The sequence below is a fragment of the Trachymyrmex cornetzi genome, unplaced genomic scaffold, assembly GCF_001594075.2.
Source record: "Trachymyrmex cornetzi isolate Tcor2-1 unplaced genomic scaffold, Tcor1.1 scaffold922, whole genome shotgun sequence".
NCBI classification, from domain to species: domain Eukaryota; kingdom Metazoa; phylum Arthropoda; class Insecta; order Hymenoptera; family Formicidae; genus Trachymyrmex; species Trachymyrmex cornetzi.
Window position 1 is genome coordinate 108,843 of NW_017300270.1, and position 15,097 is coordinate 123,939.

The 15,097-nt window shown below is 31.7% G+C and overlaps 2 protein-coding genes across 6 annotated transcripts in view; one reads left to right on the forward strand and one right to left on the reverse strand.

The window, feature by feature from the left end:
• The window catches only part of LOC108769652 (antichymotrypsin-2), a 4,423-nt gene extending 372 nt beyond the window's left edge, over positions 1-4,051 (forward strand). The window contains exons 1-9 of one of the 3 annotated variants that reach the window (XM_018520747.1): positions 2,027-2,047; positions 2,196-2,252; positions 2,360-2,484; positions 2,563-2,742; positions 2,814-3,024; positions 3,111-3,325; positions 3,412-3,591; positions 3,657-3,792; positions 3,862-4,051. In XM_018520747.1, the coding sequence (XP_018376249.1) occupies positions 2,231-2,252; positions 2,360-2,484; positions 2,563-2,742; positions 2,814-3,024; positions 3,111-3,325; positions 3,412-3,591; positions 3,657-3,792; positions 3,862-4,019 (1,227 nt within the window). In that variant the 5' untranslated portion in view covers positions 2,027-2,047; positions 2,196-2,230 and the 3' untranslated portion in view covers positions 4,020-4,051. Of the gene's footprint in view, positions 1-2,026; positions 2,048-2,195; positions 2,253-2,353; positions 2,485-2,562; positions 2,743-2,813; positions 3,025-3,110; positions 3,326-3,411; positions 3,592-3,656; positions 3,793-3,861 lie in introns of those variants that run through there. The other 2 variants (XM_018520748.1, XM_018520749.1) reach the window with 2 other exon arrangements.
• A 612-nt stretch (positions 4,052-4,663) lies between these two features.
• Positions 4,664-11,989, reverse strand: LOC108769656 (prisilkin-39-like). 3 transcript variants are annotated; one of them, XM_018520761.1, is made up of 7 exons: positions 11,806-11,986; positions 10,343-10,425; positions 10,113-10,235; positions 9,757-9,849; positions 6,492-6,764; positions 5,203-5,660; positions 4,664-5,157 (listed from the first exon to the last, which is right to left on the reverse strand). In XM_018520761.1, exons 2-7 carry the CDS (start codon positions 10,422-10,424, stop codon positions 4,666-4,668), a joined length of 1,521 nt encoding a protein of 506 aa, XP_018376263.1. In that variant the 5' UTR covers position 10,425; positions 11,806-11,986; the 3' UTR covers positions 4,664-4,665. The 3 variants fall into 3 exon arrangements, with proteins under 3 accessions (XP_018376263.1, XP_018376262.1, XP_018376264.1); XM_018520760.1 differs by having other exon boundaries at positions 4,664-5,660; positions 11,806-11,987; XM_018520762.1 differs by lacking the exon at positions 6,492-6,764 and having other exon boundaries at positions 4,664-5,660; positions 11,806-11,989.
• Between the last annotated feature and the right edge of the window lie 3,108 nt (positions 11,990-15,097).

Below are 15,097 nucleotides of genomic sequence, written 5' to 3' on the forward strand. Positions count from 1 at the left end.
TTTTGTGTGTATATATATATATATATATATATATATATATATATATAGGCAGTTTTTTCTCATTTTCACAAATTTTGTTTTTTTGTTTAAAAAAATGCGAAATTAATTATCCTCCTAATTATTTTTAAATTTTTCTTTTTATTATTTTTTTTCTGTATATAATGTAAACTTGAGTAAAATGCGGTCATTTTTAAAATGCAAAAATCACTTAATTTAAAAATACTTTAATTTTTATCTTTAATAAGTAATGCTATATTTTGATATATCTTTTCCGCCATACGGAAGCATTACTTATTAAAGATAACAGAAATTACATACATTATGCTTTTTGTACTTTAAACGATCCTTTTACCCGCAAGTTTACCTTACGAACGGAGATATACATATACAAGAGAAAGAAAATCTATATGTATAATAAGCGCGTATTAATTATTACATGCATATGCATTATATAAAAATTTACAGTTACTTCTCTCTTACCCTACAATTTTACCAAACATATTCATACAATTTTTTTGCCTAACTTGCAGACGACACAAATATACATTACTTTTTGTGTATTTAAAGGATTATTGTGTTATTTTAATATATTAATTCATTGTTATATATTATTAAAAAGTTTGCTGAATTATATTTTTATTGATTGTATAAACTTCATCGCCTTAGGAAAGTAGAATTTTTCTCATAACAAGGCGGAACAGAAGGGAAATAAAAGACAAGAACTGCGTTCCGTTTCTCGCATGATGCGCATGTTGCATTATTTATCCTTGTTATTCACCAAATGTTAAACAAGGATAAATGATGCATCATGCGTGAAACGTGAACGGAGATTCTCTGAAAATTAAAAACTAATATTATTGGTTTAAAATTACCTGTCCCGTAAGATATTATAGTTTCCTTTAAAGCTGATTCTATCAATGAGTCGGTAGTCGGAAATTTTAGTCAGTGATGACTATGATTTTTCGCATCTACAAGTATGTTAATATTGGATGCTTTCTATTCGGTGATGACACAAGTTAACACAAGTATCGTTTTATCTTTGTCACTCTCTGAATGTCAAGAAGGATAGAATGACGCTTATGTCGACGTGTGTTATCAAATGGAAAGCACCCTGGGCTACGTTCCAAAACTTCCTCTCCGAGGAAGATTTTACTTTATATGCTATAGTATATATACATATATATACATTACGTGTACTATATATTTCGAGTAAAATTTTCCTCAGAGGGGAAGTTTTGGAACGTAGCCTGTGTAGTTCGACTAATGTGAAGGAATAAAGTCGAATTTGATCGTACAAAATTTGACTGTTGGCCAACTTCATCGATTTATCGATAAGACTTATAGGCCTTCTACAATAAGTCATTAGTCATAAATCAGAAGTCAGAAGTTAAAAATTGACGATTGTGATTGGTCAATATTTAGCTTCTGACTTCTGATTCATGACTAATAGGCCTTCTACAATAAGCCGCAAGTCAGAACGTCAGAAGTCTTAACCAGTCTTAACCAAGTCGTTCAAGTTAGCTATTGGCCAACTTCACCGATTATGACTTAAGATCGCTTAGAACTTCTGACTTGCGGCTTATTGTAGAAGGCCCATTAGGACTGATTAGAACTACCGTAGACTACTGACAGTACTGATTCATTGTAAAATTAACAGCTGACGCAGGTTCAACACAAATAGCATCTAACTTAACTTATTCTAGAGAAGAAAACTCTCGATTAAAATTGAATTATATATATAAACGTTACAATACGTACGTCTATTTTTTTATCGAAATTTTCAAATTTTTAAACTTTAGAAAGATTTCACCTAGTCATTTAAAAATTATTATTAGTCAATGCCAGTCAATGGCAGTATGGCACTTGAAAAAAAAATAAAAATGCGTTTAATAATTAACATATCGAGTTAATCATTCTCTGAATTGTTTACTCGAAATATATTTACTTACGAGAGAGAGAATGTGTGTGTGTGTGTGTGTGTGTGTGTGTGGTGTGTGGTGTGTGTGTGTGCGCGCGCGCGCCTTGTCGTGTGTATGAGAAAGAATAGGTGCGTTCCGTATCGCGCATGATGTGCATGATGCATCCATTGTCCTTGTTTAACATTTGGTGAGCAACAAGGATAAACGATGCATTATGCGCATCATGCGAGAAACGGAACGCACCCTATATTTCACGCCTTTCACGCCTCACGATAGTATTTTGACCAAGCGGCAAGCGCAGTCATGGCGGAATGTTTACGTGGACATGGAATGGTGTGTGATCAATATTGATAAATTCCCACCTAATATATGTTTCAATCAAAATTCTTAGAATTATTGAAAACAGCAGCCCAACTTTATAATCAACTTTTTTTTTATAGTTTTATTTGCGATCGTTATTGGTAGTGCACTAGCATCGTCTTATCAAAACATGTCAGGTGAACAACAAAATGATATTAAAACCTTATCTACAGCATGTAACAATTTTATGATTCCGTTATACAAGGTATATAATCACTATATTTTTATATTTTATATAAACTGCATATACAAGAGTTTTCTAGTTTATAATTTGTCATTTCAGAGTTTAACAACCAACACTGACAGCAACGTTATAATTTCTCCTTTAAGTTTGCATATGATATTATCTTTACTTTCTAATGGTGCTGGAGGATCTACATTGAACGAATTGAAATCTGTTCTTCATTATGACAATATAGTTTCTGCAAATAATAAATTAAAAACTCTGATTATCTTGTTGAAAGTAAGGTTAAGAGAACATAATACTTATAATTAATTCTCAGAGAATCATGTATACATTTAAATATATTTTAGGGCATTGAAAACATTGAATTGCATATAGCAAATAAAATATATATTCAAGATGGATTTGATTTAATGGCTGAATTTTTAGCGACATGCACAAATATATTTCAGTCTTCAATTTCAAGGTTGAACTTCAGAAATAACGAGCTTGTTGTAAAAACTATTAATTCATGGGTTCAAAAAGCAACAAATAATAAGATATTTGACATAATTTCTTCTAGTATGTTACACGATAATGATAATAATTCAATATAGATTAACACACTACATACTAAACATTTTTATTAATTAAATTATTTTGAATAGATGATATTGATGAAGATACAAGAATTATGTTGATAAATGCTATTTATTTTAAGAATAAATGGCTACACAAGTTTGATGAAATGAATACAGTAAAGCGCAAATTTTATATTTCCAAAACAGAAACGAATCTTGTTCCGACAATGTTTAAAACATTAAAGTATGCTTATGGCAAAATACCTATTTGGAATACGACATTTATTGAAATTCCATACTTGGTTAGTGATTACCTTGATATATATATGTGATTAACCTATAAAAAAGACTTACAAAAATAAAATTAATTTAAAGTACAATTTTACAGAATCAAGACATTGTAATGATAATATTATTGCCAGATAGAGAGATTGAATTGCAAGTTTTAGAAAATAATTTTAACTGGACAACATTGGCAAATGAACCTAGGTCTATCGGCGAGGTTGCACTATATTTACCTAAATTTAAGTTTGAAATTACTATAGATTTGAAAGACACTTTACGTAAGGTAAGCAATATGAAATTAATGAAATACGTTTTAAACAGCTAGTACATGAAAATACATGCTTGTAGATTGGTCTAAATACAATCTTTGAGGATGATGCGGATTTTACACAGCTCTCAAACATTCCTCTGAAAGTAAGTCATGCATTACAAAAAATTTTCATAGAAATTAATGAAGAAGGTTCGGAAGCTGCTGCTGCGACAGGTAATTTGTGTCTTTATGAATGATAAAAAATTAGATGAATTTTTGTTAGAATAAGGAACTTTGTTACAGTTGTGGGAATGAGACTGAAAAGGATGGCAACTTCACCAATGGAATTCATGGTGGATCGTCCGTTCATGTTTGCAATTGAACATAAACCAAGCAGAGTACCACTATTTCTTGGAAGTGTGAGGAAAATAGAGTTTTTCCAAGAAAGAGATGAATTATAAATCTTGTATATTTTTATTACTTTATCACATTATATATGTGCAAAGTTAAAAGGATAAGAAATAATTTAAAATTTTTAGATAATAATAAATGTATTTTGTTATTTCTTTATTATCAAGATTTATTTTTACAAATTTTTAAAATTATTTGATTGTACAAGAAAGCTTTAAAAGCAGGTTTAACGCGCATATATATATATATATATATATATATTCCTAATTTGCAAAAAATATATCTGTGATATATAAAAGACATCCTGAATTACTCCATTTATAACCATAAGTTAATCACGTTAAAATCCAAATTATAAACGATATAATATTTTAAAAGAATTTAATATCTATATAAAATTTTTATATATGTATAACATAAGAAAATTAAAAAAAATTTTTAATGTATAAAATTTATACGTATATAAACCTGTGTATGCCGATAACTTTTCCACTGAAATATCTGCTTCCTGAAAGTTAACTTAAGACTAGATTTTTGCTAAAATATTTAATGCATAAAATTATTAAATTATATTAACAATATTTCTTTAGAGGGAGAAAGAAATTTTAGAAAGTGCTATTTTCTATACATGTAACTAATATTTTCAGACATTTTGACTCAGATTTTATAGAGTGCAAAAATGCTAGTACTGTTATTTTATTGATGTCTGCCTGTGATGCGATCTAGTATCGTTTGCGTCAGCACCTTTTCTGCCATATTTCGGGCAAAATTTGTCAATTGATCTCGAATACCAGGACGGTTGGTAGTAGTCATATAATTCTGACCTTGATAATGTCCTTCGGGGTAATATCCTGCTTGCGGATAATTTTGTGGATACCCATTTGAATATCCTTGATTAGGATATGGAGAACGTTGGTTATTGTACGGATATCCTGCATTTTGAGTCGGATAGTTACCACGGTATGGCGGATTTCCTTCTGGATATATGGATGTGCGTAGATTGCTCGGATAGCCAGCATTTACAGCGCTAGCGCCAGTTCGTCTAACAGTCTCCTCGCTATTAAAATTTCTAGAATTATCTGGATATCCTGAAGAACCGCTATTTCTACTTGGATATGCAGATCCTGTTGGATAACCGGAACTATCTCTAGATGGATAATTGGATGAGCCACTCGAAGGATAGCCAGAGGATCCACTGGACGGATAACCAAACTGACTGGACGGAGATCCGGATAATCCACTGTTAGAATGGCTGGGTGATCCGTTAGACCGGCTAGATGGATAACCGGATGATCCACTGGACGGATAACCGGATGATCCACTGGACGGATAACCGGATGATCCACTAGTCGGATAACTGGATGATCCACCGGTCGGATAACCGGATGATCCACCTGTCGGATAACCGGACGATCCGCTGGATGGATAACCAGAACCGCTGTTTGGATAACCGGATGATTGACTGGATGGATAACCAGATCGCGGTTGATTTGATGAATCAGAAGTTCTCAAAGATCCGGAATTTGGATAACTGCTACCAGGATATCCTGAACTGGATGGGTAACCAGAAGATCTAGCAGGATACGATTGGTCGTCTGAATTTTTAGGAGTATCTGAAGAGCCGTGTGTTTCGGTTGCTGTTGGATAACTAGTTTGTCGTTTTGGAATTGTTCGTGTCCTCATTTCATTCTCTGCATACAGTAACAATGCAAGTTATAAAAAATACTCAAGGGTATAAAGATGAAATATGTATAATCTATTTTTATCAAAAAGCATCATCAATTGTTGTTGGATTAACATTTACCGTGCACACATGCAGATAAGGCTTGCACTACAGCACGCATTGCAATGTCTACAAGATATTTTAAATAGAAGAGATGAGATAAAATCATATTTGAATTATTTTTCACAAGTGTTATAAACTGAATTATATTGCTAAACATTTTGAAGAGATAAAGATGTGGACATATAACAACTGTCATATACATGTGCATAGCGCAAAGTCAAATTCGTATTTGTATGCGTGCATATCATTCATTATACTAAATTAAAGCAAAGATGCCTTACTTGATTTCTCAAAGCATTAAATGAAAATCATTTAGATTTTATTGGAAAAAATTACTGGATATTAAAAATTAAAAAATAAGAAAGAATTTTTCAAACTCTCTGAATTAAAAGAAGAATTATATCTTTTGATGAATTATTATTATATCTTTGATCAATTATGTTAACCGCACAATTTTTTTATATAATATTAATTTAATAAAGCAGTTTGACGATTTTACGATTTTTTTACTATTGCATATCTAAAACTGTATATTATTCAAAAATTTATAATTTTTATAAATGAAGTTTATTCCAATTATTATGAGTAATTAATATTACATTGTATTTATTACTCTACAGACCAAAGAAATATAATTTAGTGCTATATATTTAAAATGATATAAACATCAATATTGACACTTTACATTAACATTTCGAAATTAAAAGTAAATGAAACATGTAAATAAATTTTTAACCAGAAAATGTCCAAATTCTGTTTCCATAATTATCCACGTGAGTGTGAGTATTGTAATAGTTTCCATTTGTTTGCGTAGTGCTTCTGACAGAGCTGGTCGGTCGAGGATGACGGTCGTTGCCGAATAAACGATTGAAAATGGAGCCATCACCTACGGTATTTCTGGAACCGGAGTGACCACTAAATCTTCCTCCATACGATGAAGATCTAGGCGGCGGCAATGGCGTTCTTGTTGTCGATCGATGCGACACTTGGTTTAGTCCCACAGGTAATGCTGTTAAATCATATATAATGAAAAAAAAAAACCAATACGAAAATCAAGATCAAATTTTTATCAGTTATTGCTGTATATTATGGCTGTTTCTTCATTCTTGCAATATAAAATGATATAATACATAAAATATTGTATATTATTTTTAATCTTTGATAGTTTTCTCTTAATATAATTTTTATACGCGAGAAGAATGATAAAATTAACAGCCAATTATAATAAATACAATTTCTATATGCTATGTCTACATTTGCAGCATTATTTTTTTATTTATCTTTTGCTACAAATAAATTGTACATATAAAGGAATTTATGCGTGTAAAATAAATAGTTGTGCTCTCTCGTATCTACAATGATTATAATAAATGTAATGTGCTTTTTTACTCTTGGTAGAAGTATTACTTCCACCATGTTTTTACTGATATCATTAAGTTTAAATCAAAAGAAATAAAAAAAATAATATCAGTAAGACGCAGTAATAGTTCATTTAAATTTGCTTATACGTTATATGGCGTATGAAGAGATAACATGTGTCAAAGTTCAAGCTGATAACCCATTCATTTATAAAATACCTATTACCCATATTGAATAAGAATTGCTCATGAAACGTTTTATAAATCGTCCAAATTATGAAAATATAAAGAAATGACGCGTAGCTCATTGAAAACTTTACAATTTAAAAGCATTTCTAAATTATAAACGTACACGCACACATACATGCATATAAATATATAATTATGCGGAAAAAATTAGAATATTTTTATAAAATCGTAAACTCCTAATTACTAATGTAATGGATTAGGATAAATGATATCGACGAAAGTGAATTTTCTTCCTCATAAATTAAGAAAATCATTGAATTAGAGAATAAAATTTGTTTTCTCCAAAACACTGTAAAATTACCCAAACAACACAAGTCTAAAATTATGACATACGACGTCTTTAAGTCATCTTTTAAACGCAAAAAACGTCTTATGACCTGATTTTAGTCGTCTGGATACTTACAGTCAATATATGCGCTTTTATCATGTTATATATAATTAATGTGCTATGTATAATTAACATGTTATATGTAATTTCAAATATATATAACGATAAAGTTATATATAAATATATAAATATATATATATATATATAAGAAAAAATATTATAAAATATTATATTTTAAAAATATCATTCGCGTTTGATTTATATTATAAAATATCTGTACAAGAATTTTTGTATAACACTTCCTGCAAAATACTTTCCTTAATAAATAGTCATGGACTATGCTGTAATTAAGATAAAGAATAGCAAAACAATAATCATGACGCAGATAAAACATGACACTTTTAGCTGGATCACCACCGTATCATGACAAGGAGGAATAATCCAGAAAATCCAACAAGCATCATGGAGGCAACTGCTTCGACTGATGCAGCATTCCTTCTTCCATACATCGAATTTGAGTTGTAGTTATATCCACGTTGATTCGGATAATTTTGATAGGGATAATTTTGGTATCCTGGATACTGTGAATTTACTGGAGCTTGAGGATATCCAGAGTTTTGCGGATAACCCGGATAAGCTGATTGTCCTGGTGTAGGCATTCTGTTTTGCGTTGGATACGGCGGATATCCCAAGTCCTGACGACCAGCTTGGTTAGTCGATTGTGGGTACGGTGGGTATCCATGTCCAGAGGTACCGGTATTACTGGGATATGGTGGATATCCTAAGTTGCTTCCAGAAGAAGAACGATGATGTTCGCTATCACTAGATGGATATGGTGGTATTGCTGGCATTGGTGGAGCATTGGCATTCGCATATGGATTTGCGTTATTTCCACTGTTTATTCGCTCGCCGTTCACGTAAGACACGCCAGCTGATTCGTAGCCTGTAAGGACGCTCACTCACTTCGTACTGTGCGTATTTTTGGCAAACACACAAATGGAATATTAAATTATACGAAACATTGCAAGATGATAACGAGTTGCAATAAAATTTTATTGCTATATTAAATATTCAGAGATTATTTATTATTTCTTTTGTTCAAGTTTGGATTAAACAAGGATGACGTATCAGAAAGTTTCTTCGTTCAAAAAAGAAATATTAAATTTAGAAAATACTAAGAATAAAATATCTCTTTCAGCGGAGCAAATTATTAAGGAATTTCTAAGAACAATTTTATATATTTATGTTTAAATTAAAAGAAAAAAATGAAACAATATATTGCTTTGTATAATAAGTTTATATCCAGACAATAAACACGTCAATATACGTGTAAAGACTTTTAGGTAATAAGACATCATTAGATCTTATATGATTTGACGTAAAAAAATATATATGTATGTACATTTTTTCGTATTCAGTAAAAAAAGTAGTGTTTATGTTTATCAAAATATTCTATTAAAACTGAAATATTTTACTTGTGTGCATCGTTGAAAATTTTATATGTGTGAATACACGTGGGCTATATAAATTTACAAGAAATAATAAATTAACTATAATAATAGAATATACATAATACATATATGTATATAATATATATGTATATAATATACATTATAATAATACTTGATAGTAATATGCTATATAGTATGTTACATTGAATAATATGTTAACAATAAATATTGTTTTTGTACGGGAATCTCACTTGTTAACTCACAATTAACAATTAAAATAAAAAAAATATATGTACGTTTTAATGTAGAATTATGAGGTCCATGATTGCGCAATAAATAGAGAGGATTAAGTAGACATTTTTTCGCTTTGTCTTTTTGAAGAAATCACGCCTTCCTCATTCCAATCCCATACATGCTATGAAATACATGAGACTCATAATGAAGATTTATTTTGCTCATAAGCGTGAAAAATTTTAAATTCCATAATCCCAAATAATTTATTTTACTTAGTTTCAGCATGCTTTTTATTCATGCATAGTTATCATTTTTACGTTTTCATGCTCGCAATGTGTCGAATATTGAATGCCAATTAAATATAAAATTGCAATCACTTACCTAATCCTGTAGGCTTTCTTACACATCTCGGCGCACCATTTTCGCTCTTACAGTATTCATTCTCTCCGCAAACCATACTAGTACAACTTACATCTGTAAAATTTTTTTTTAAATTATTAAGATACAATATAAATACACACTCTAGTGTAAACATTTCGATATTAACATCGATATACTAAAGCAATAAAGTGTAATAATTTTACCTTTATCTTTTGAAATTAGAAAAATAATATATGCGTGCATGCGTACATACGTAATATTATCGTATGACACGTGTGATGTACATATATATTCTTGATTTATAAGATCAATTGTTGAAATTGTTGAGATAAATTAGCTATTAAGTCGTTCCTTACCACTTGTCCTCCGGCAAGTCGGATATCGTCCGCATTTATCTGTATAGCCGGTACAAGGATCCTCGGCCATTACACATGTTTCATCAGTACGGCAGCCAATGTCCTTACAAGTTCTTCCATATTCTGAAAAATAAGAAAATGAAAACATATTTTTTCTCTTTCTTTCTCAATATATTACATATTGTAATAAATTTAATCGCTAAGAGATTTAATTATTGTTATTTACTCACTGTTATAAGATGCCGCATCCGGAATAAGGGCAATTATTAACAACGCCCCAGAAAAAAAATTAAACATAGCGCGCGAAAACATTCTGAAAACAAATAGGTTTCATAAAGATACAAGATAAAATGCTTATAATAACCCAGTAAATACAAATTACATGTAATATACCTGTTAGTTGTAATTTCCCACTCAACAATATAATTGTAATACAACACGTGTGGGAAATTACAATTAACAGGTACGTTACATGTAACTTTGTGTTCACTGGAAAGTTATCGAAGAAAGATAGAAGAAGAAGAAGAAGCCGCTAATATATTTAGCCAATCCTTTATCAAAATTTTTTATAGTTTTTAAAGTGCTCTTTAAAAATTATTTAAGAAAAATTTTTGAGTGTCAATTATATAGTAGAGATGATTAAATATTTCTATTAGGATATTTTAAGGAGAGCGAGATTAAGTCGCATCGTCTATATTTTATACAGCTCGCCATTTGTTTTATAAATATTACAAAGACAATAGATTTTAGTCGAGTCAATGATTTTTGTATGCAGAGCACAGAGATTTAATTTATGGCAATCCAGAACGTGGCACTTCATGGTATTTTCATACTGCTGCTATCCTTGGATCGACACGACGCAATATCATCCGAGAGAAGGAGGGAGATTCATATACGTACAGTCACTATACATGTACAGTTCGTAACCATCTTTTTATTCGTATCGCTAAAAGAATCGCGAGAAATTAAAAATAAATATTAATTAAAAAAAAAAGGCAGAACACCATGTGTTTCTACATGAAAAACTCATACTTCCAATACTGAATATAAAAGAATTAGATTTTGAACGGATCACAGAAGTTTCCTGCGAAAAGCTAGGAAAAATTGCATGGAAAATGTCAAGTTGCATTCTATAGTAATTTTGTTTATGATAACATTTTAACATCACTGAACACTCAATTATAACACAAACTGTACGTATGATACGTATGTAACGTAAGGATTATTGATCCATTGTTATTAAAAACGAAAATGTTATATTCTGATTAAAATTAAAGTTATTCTGAAATATATTTGACCACGAGTGCTTCTCATTTGATGACATAAATCAACACAGATGATGTTCTATCTTTGTTACCTTTTGAATTTCAAGAAGGATAAATTGATGTTTTGTGTCGACTTGTATTACTAAATGGAAAGTACTCTATATCGCTATGTAATCTTCTTGAGTGAATGAGTGAGTGAGTGAAAGAGGATTTTCTATAGATCCACACAACACACTTTAACAATAAGTAGACGTCCTAAAACCGTTTAGAGGATATAGGGACGGTTTCAGGATGTTTTTAGGACGTTCCTTGGAGGTCTATGCAGTTTGAGAATATACACACACATACAATAAATGAACACTAATAGACATTTTTCATAGAACTTTGTGCGAAAGAATGAAAAGGAATTATTAGTCATCGCTAATTACCTGCTTTTGTTTCTACGCGACACTATGTATTTGTCACACGTACTTGGTCACACAGCAAAGTTGTCAGTAGCTACCACAAGTTGCCACGATACTAAAACTATTGAAAGCTGTCTGCTGAAATCATGCAGCAGCCAGCACTTTAGCAGCAGCAATATAGTATAGTTGCTGTTCTGACGTATTCTCGAATTAGAGTGAGAGTGAGAGAGAGAGAGGGGAGGGAGAGGGAGAGGAAGAGGGAGAGGGAGAGGGAGGGGGGGGGGGAGGGAGAGAGAGAGAGAGAGAGAGAGAGAGAGAGAGCACGCAATAAACGTGACAAAGACAACAATTAGAAGGAAGGTTACGCGATTTAATACGATAAAGCATGTAAAGAAGGGACATTAAAATTATATCAGTTCAGAGAAAATAATAACGTGCAATATAATACTGAAATTTTATGAAAAGTGCTGCGATATTTTATAGTTATCGATTACATTACACAGGCCTGCATGGTTTTGTTGATTGGGATTTAACTATGTTTTCTTACGTAATTTTTCGCGCTGAATCCGAATCCGGCGGCAGAATTGCTCTATCACGTCAGGTTTTTGAGAAAAGTGAGGTTAAAGGTGTCAAAATTGACGTTTTTTGACGTATTTGTGATTTTTTGCTGGCGAAGTAAATTTTTTTTTCTACTTTCGTTTACGCCATCTGAAAGTGTCAACATTTATCTTCAAAATATATTTTTTTTAACGCCATACGTTTTTTTTTTCACCGAGATAATCTCTGTGTAGTCACACAAAGAAAAACATTTTTGACACAAAATGTTTGTGTGATTACGCAGAGATTAACTATATGTTTTCTTACGTAATTTTGGACGCTTTGGGACAGTCCAAAATGGATTTTGAAGGGGCTGTATAGTAGTAAATGATACCATCGATGGATTAGACGGCAAAAATTTTATCAATTTTTAATTGAATTTCAAATATGGCTGAAAATGGCTTATTTGGCTGTTTTGGGTTAAGATTTCTCGAAATCTCGACGTGATAGAGCAATTCTGCAGCCGGATTCGGATTCAGCGCGAAAAATTACGTAAGAAAACATAGTTAATCTCTGCGTAATCACACAAACATTTTGTGTCAAAAATGTTTTTCTTTGTGTGACTACACAGAGATTATCTCGGTGAAAAAAAACGTACGGCGTTAAAAAAAATATATTTTGAAGATAAATGTTAACACTTTCAGATGGCGTAAACGAAAGTAGAAAAAAAAATTTACTTCGCTAGCAAAAAAATCACAAATATGCCAAAAAAACGTCAATTTTGACACCTTTAACCTCACTTTTCTCAAAAACCTGACGTGATAGAGCAATTCTGCCGCCGGATTCGGATTCAGCGCGAAAAATTACGTAAGAAAACGTAGTTAAATCCCAATCAACTTTCAACACCTCCAATTTTGCAGGCCTGTGTTATTCAACATCCATATGCATATTATAAAATATTCTTTTCACACATTAATAAAAATTGTCACTCTGGCACTTTCTCTGCACTTCATAATACTTTTTTCAATTTAGCATATAATAAAAAAGAAATTGTGTGTGATCATAACCAAAAAGCTTCTTAAAGATCGAATTATTCTATTTTTAATTTCACATGATTTTTTATTAATAAATGTTCGATATTTCTTTAGTTCATTTATCGATCCGATATAAAATAAATTACGTATTGAAAAAAAAAGTACGATCGAGAATTATTCAAATTGTTATTCTTCAGCTGTTTATACAAAGAAAAATATAATATTGTTGTACATATATACGTGTTTGTATGAGTTGTAATTGGTTGTAATAATTTCGTACTAATAATTAGTACAAGCGCCGACGAGATACTATTAAAAAAAGACGCGGTTGATCCTAGGCAAATTTTTGTAACCTAATAGAAAAGAGCCCAGAGATAATTGAAGGACGGTGACATTATCGATAATTGATATAAAATTGAAATTATTTACATATATAAATATTTGGATGATACATTATTAAATTCATGATTTTTTATTATATAAATGTTCCATAAATAAGTATTTGTAATGCTATAATATATTATCTTATACGTATATGGCCGTAAAATTACAATTTTTTTTTCCTACATTTATTACCATCTCACTATTAATAATCAAACTCGGACAATAACACTAAACATATTATACAGTTTTAAATAAAAATCATATTAATCGAGTATTATTGGGTTCTAAATATGACTACGTTTACACGGCTCGATTTACGCCGATGAATATATCACAATCAATTATTCTCCTCGCATTCAACTGTAGTTGGTCAATTTCTTATTAAGACTTAAAATACCTATTGTAGATAAGGGCCCGTATTCAGAACGCGCTTACAACGATGTTAGCACACTAACATACTATACTTTACGTCACGTATATTATAGAATTCCAAGCTAAGCCCGGATCCTCATACGGGCAACAGCGCTTTGACACCGAACGCTGATTGGTGAAAAACGGATGATGGGGGTAAATTTTACCCCCACAACCGGCTTTTCACCAATTAGCGCTCTGTGTCAAAGCGCTGTTCCTGTATGAGGATCCGGGCTAATGGTACGTTAATGGTACGTTTCCACTGAGCGCGTCACCTTTCGCGTCGTCCATCGCGTCACGACGCGACGCGAAAGAGAGAAAGAGTGAAGTTTATATATGTGCACAACCCCTCTCTTTCTCCCTTTCGCGTCGCATCGTACGCGATGGACAATGCGATGCGTGACGCGCTCAGTGGAAACATACCATTACGGTTACGTTATGCTGGATTTACACTGCATCCGATTTGCGTCGTACGACGTTCTGCAACCAATCGGACAACAGGATTCCGATGGATTTTGCTTCGTATCATCGGAATCCTGTTTTCTGATTGGTTGCGAAGCGTCGTACGACGCAAATCGGATGCAGTGTAAATCTAGCATTAGCCCGGATCCTCATACGGGCAACAGCGCTTTGACACACAGCGCTAATTGGTGAAAAGCCGATTGTGAGGGTAAAATTTACCCCCATCACTCGTTTTTCGCCAATCAGCATTTGGTGTCAAAGCGCTGTTGTCCGTATCAGGATCCAGGCTTATGGTTACGGATCCCTATTGTAGATGATCCTTAAGGCATAACGCATAGCGTAACGTGTAGCAACGCACAAGCTTGTACATAAGTTTTTACTATTTGAAATGTTTCAATTGGAAATAAGATAATATTATATAATTATACAATATTATTATATTATATAATTTTGTAAATAATGACAAATACATCATATTCTATCTGGGA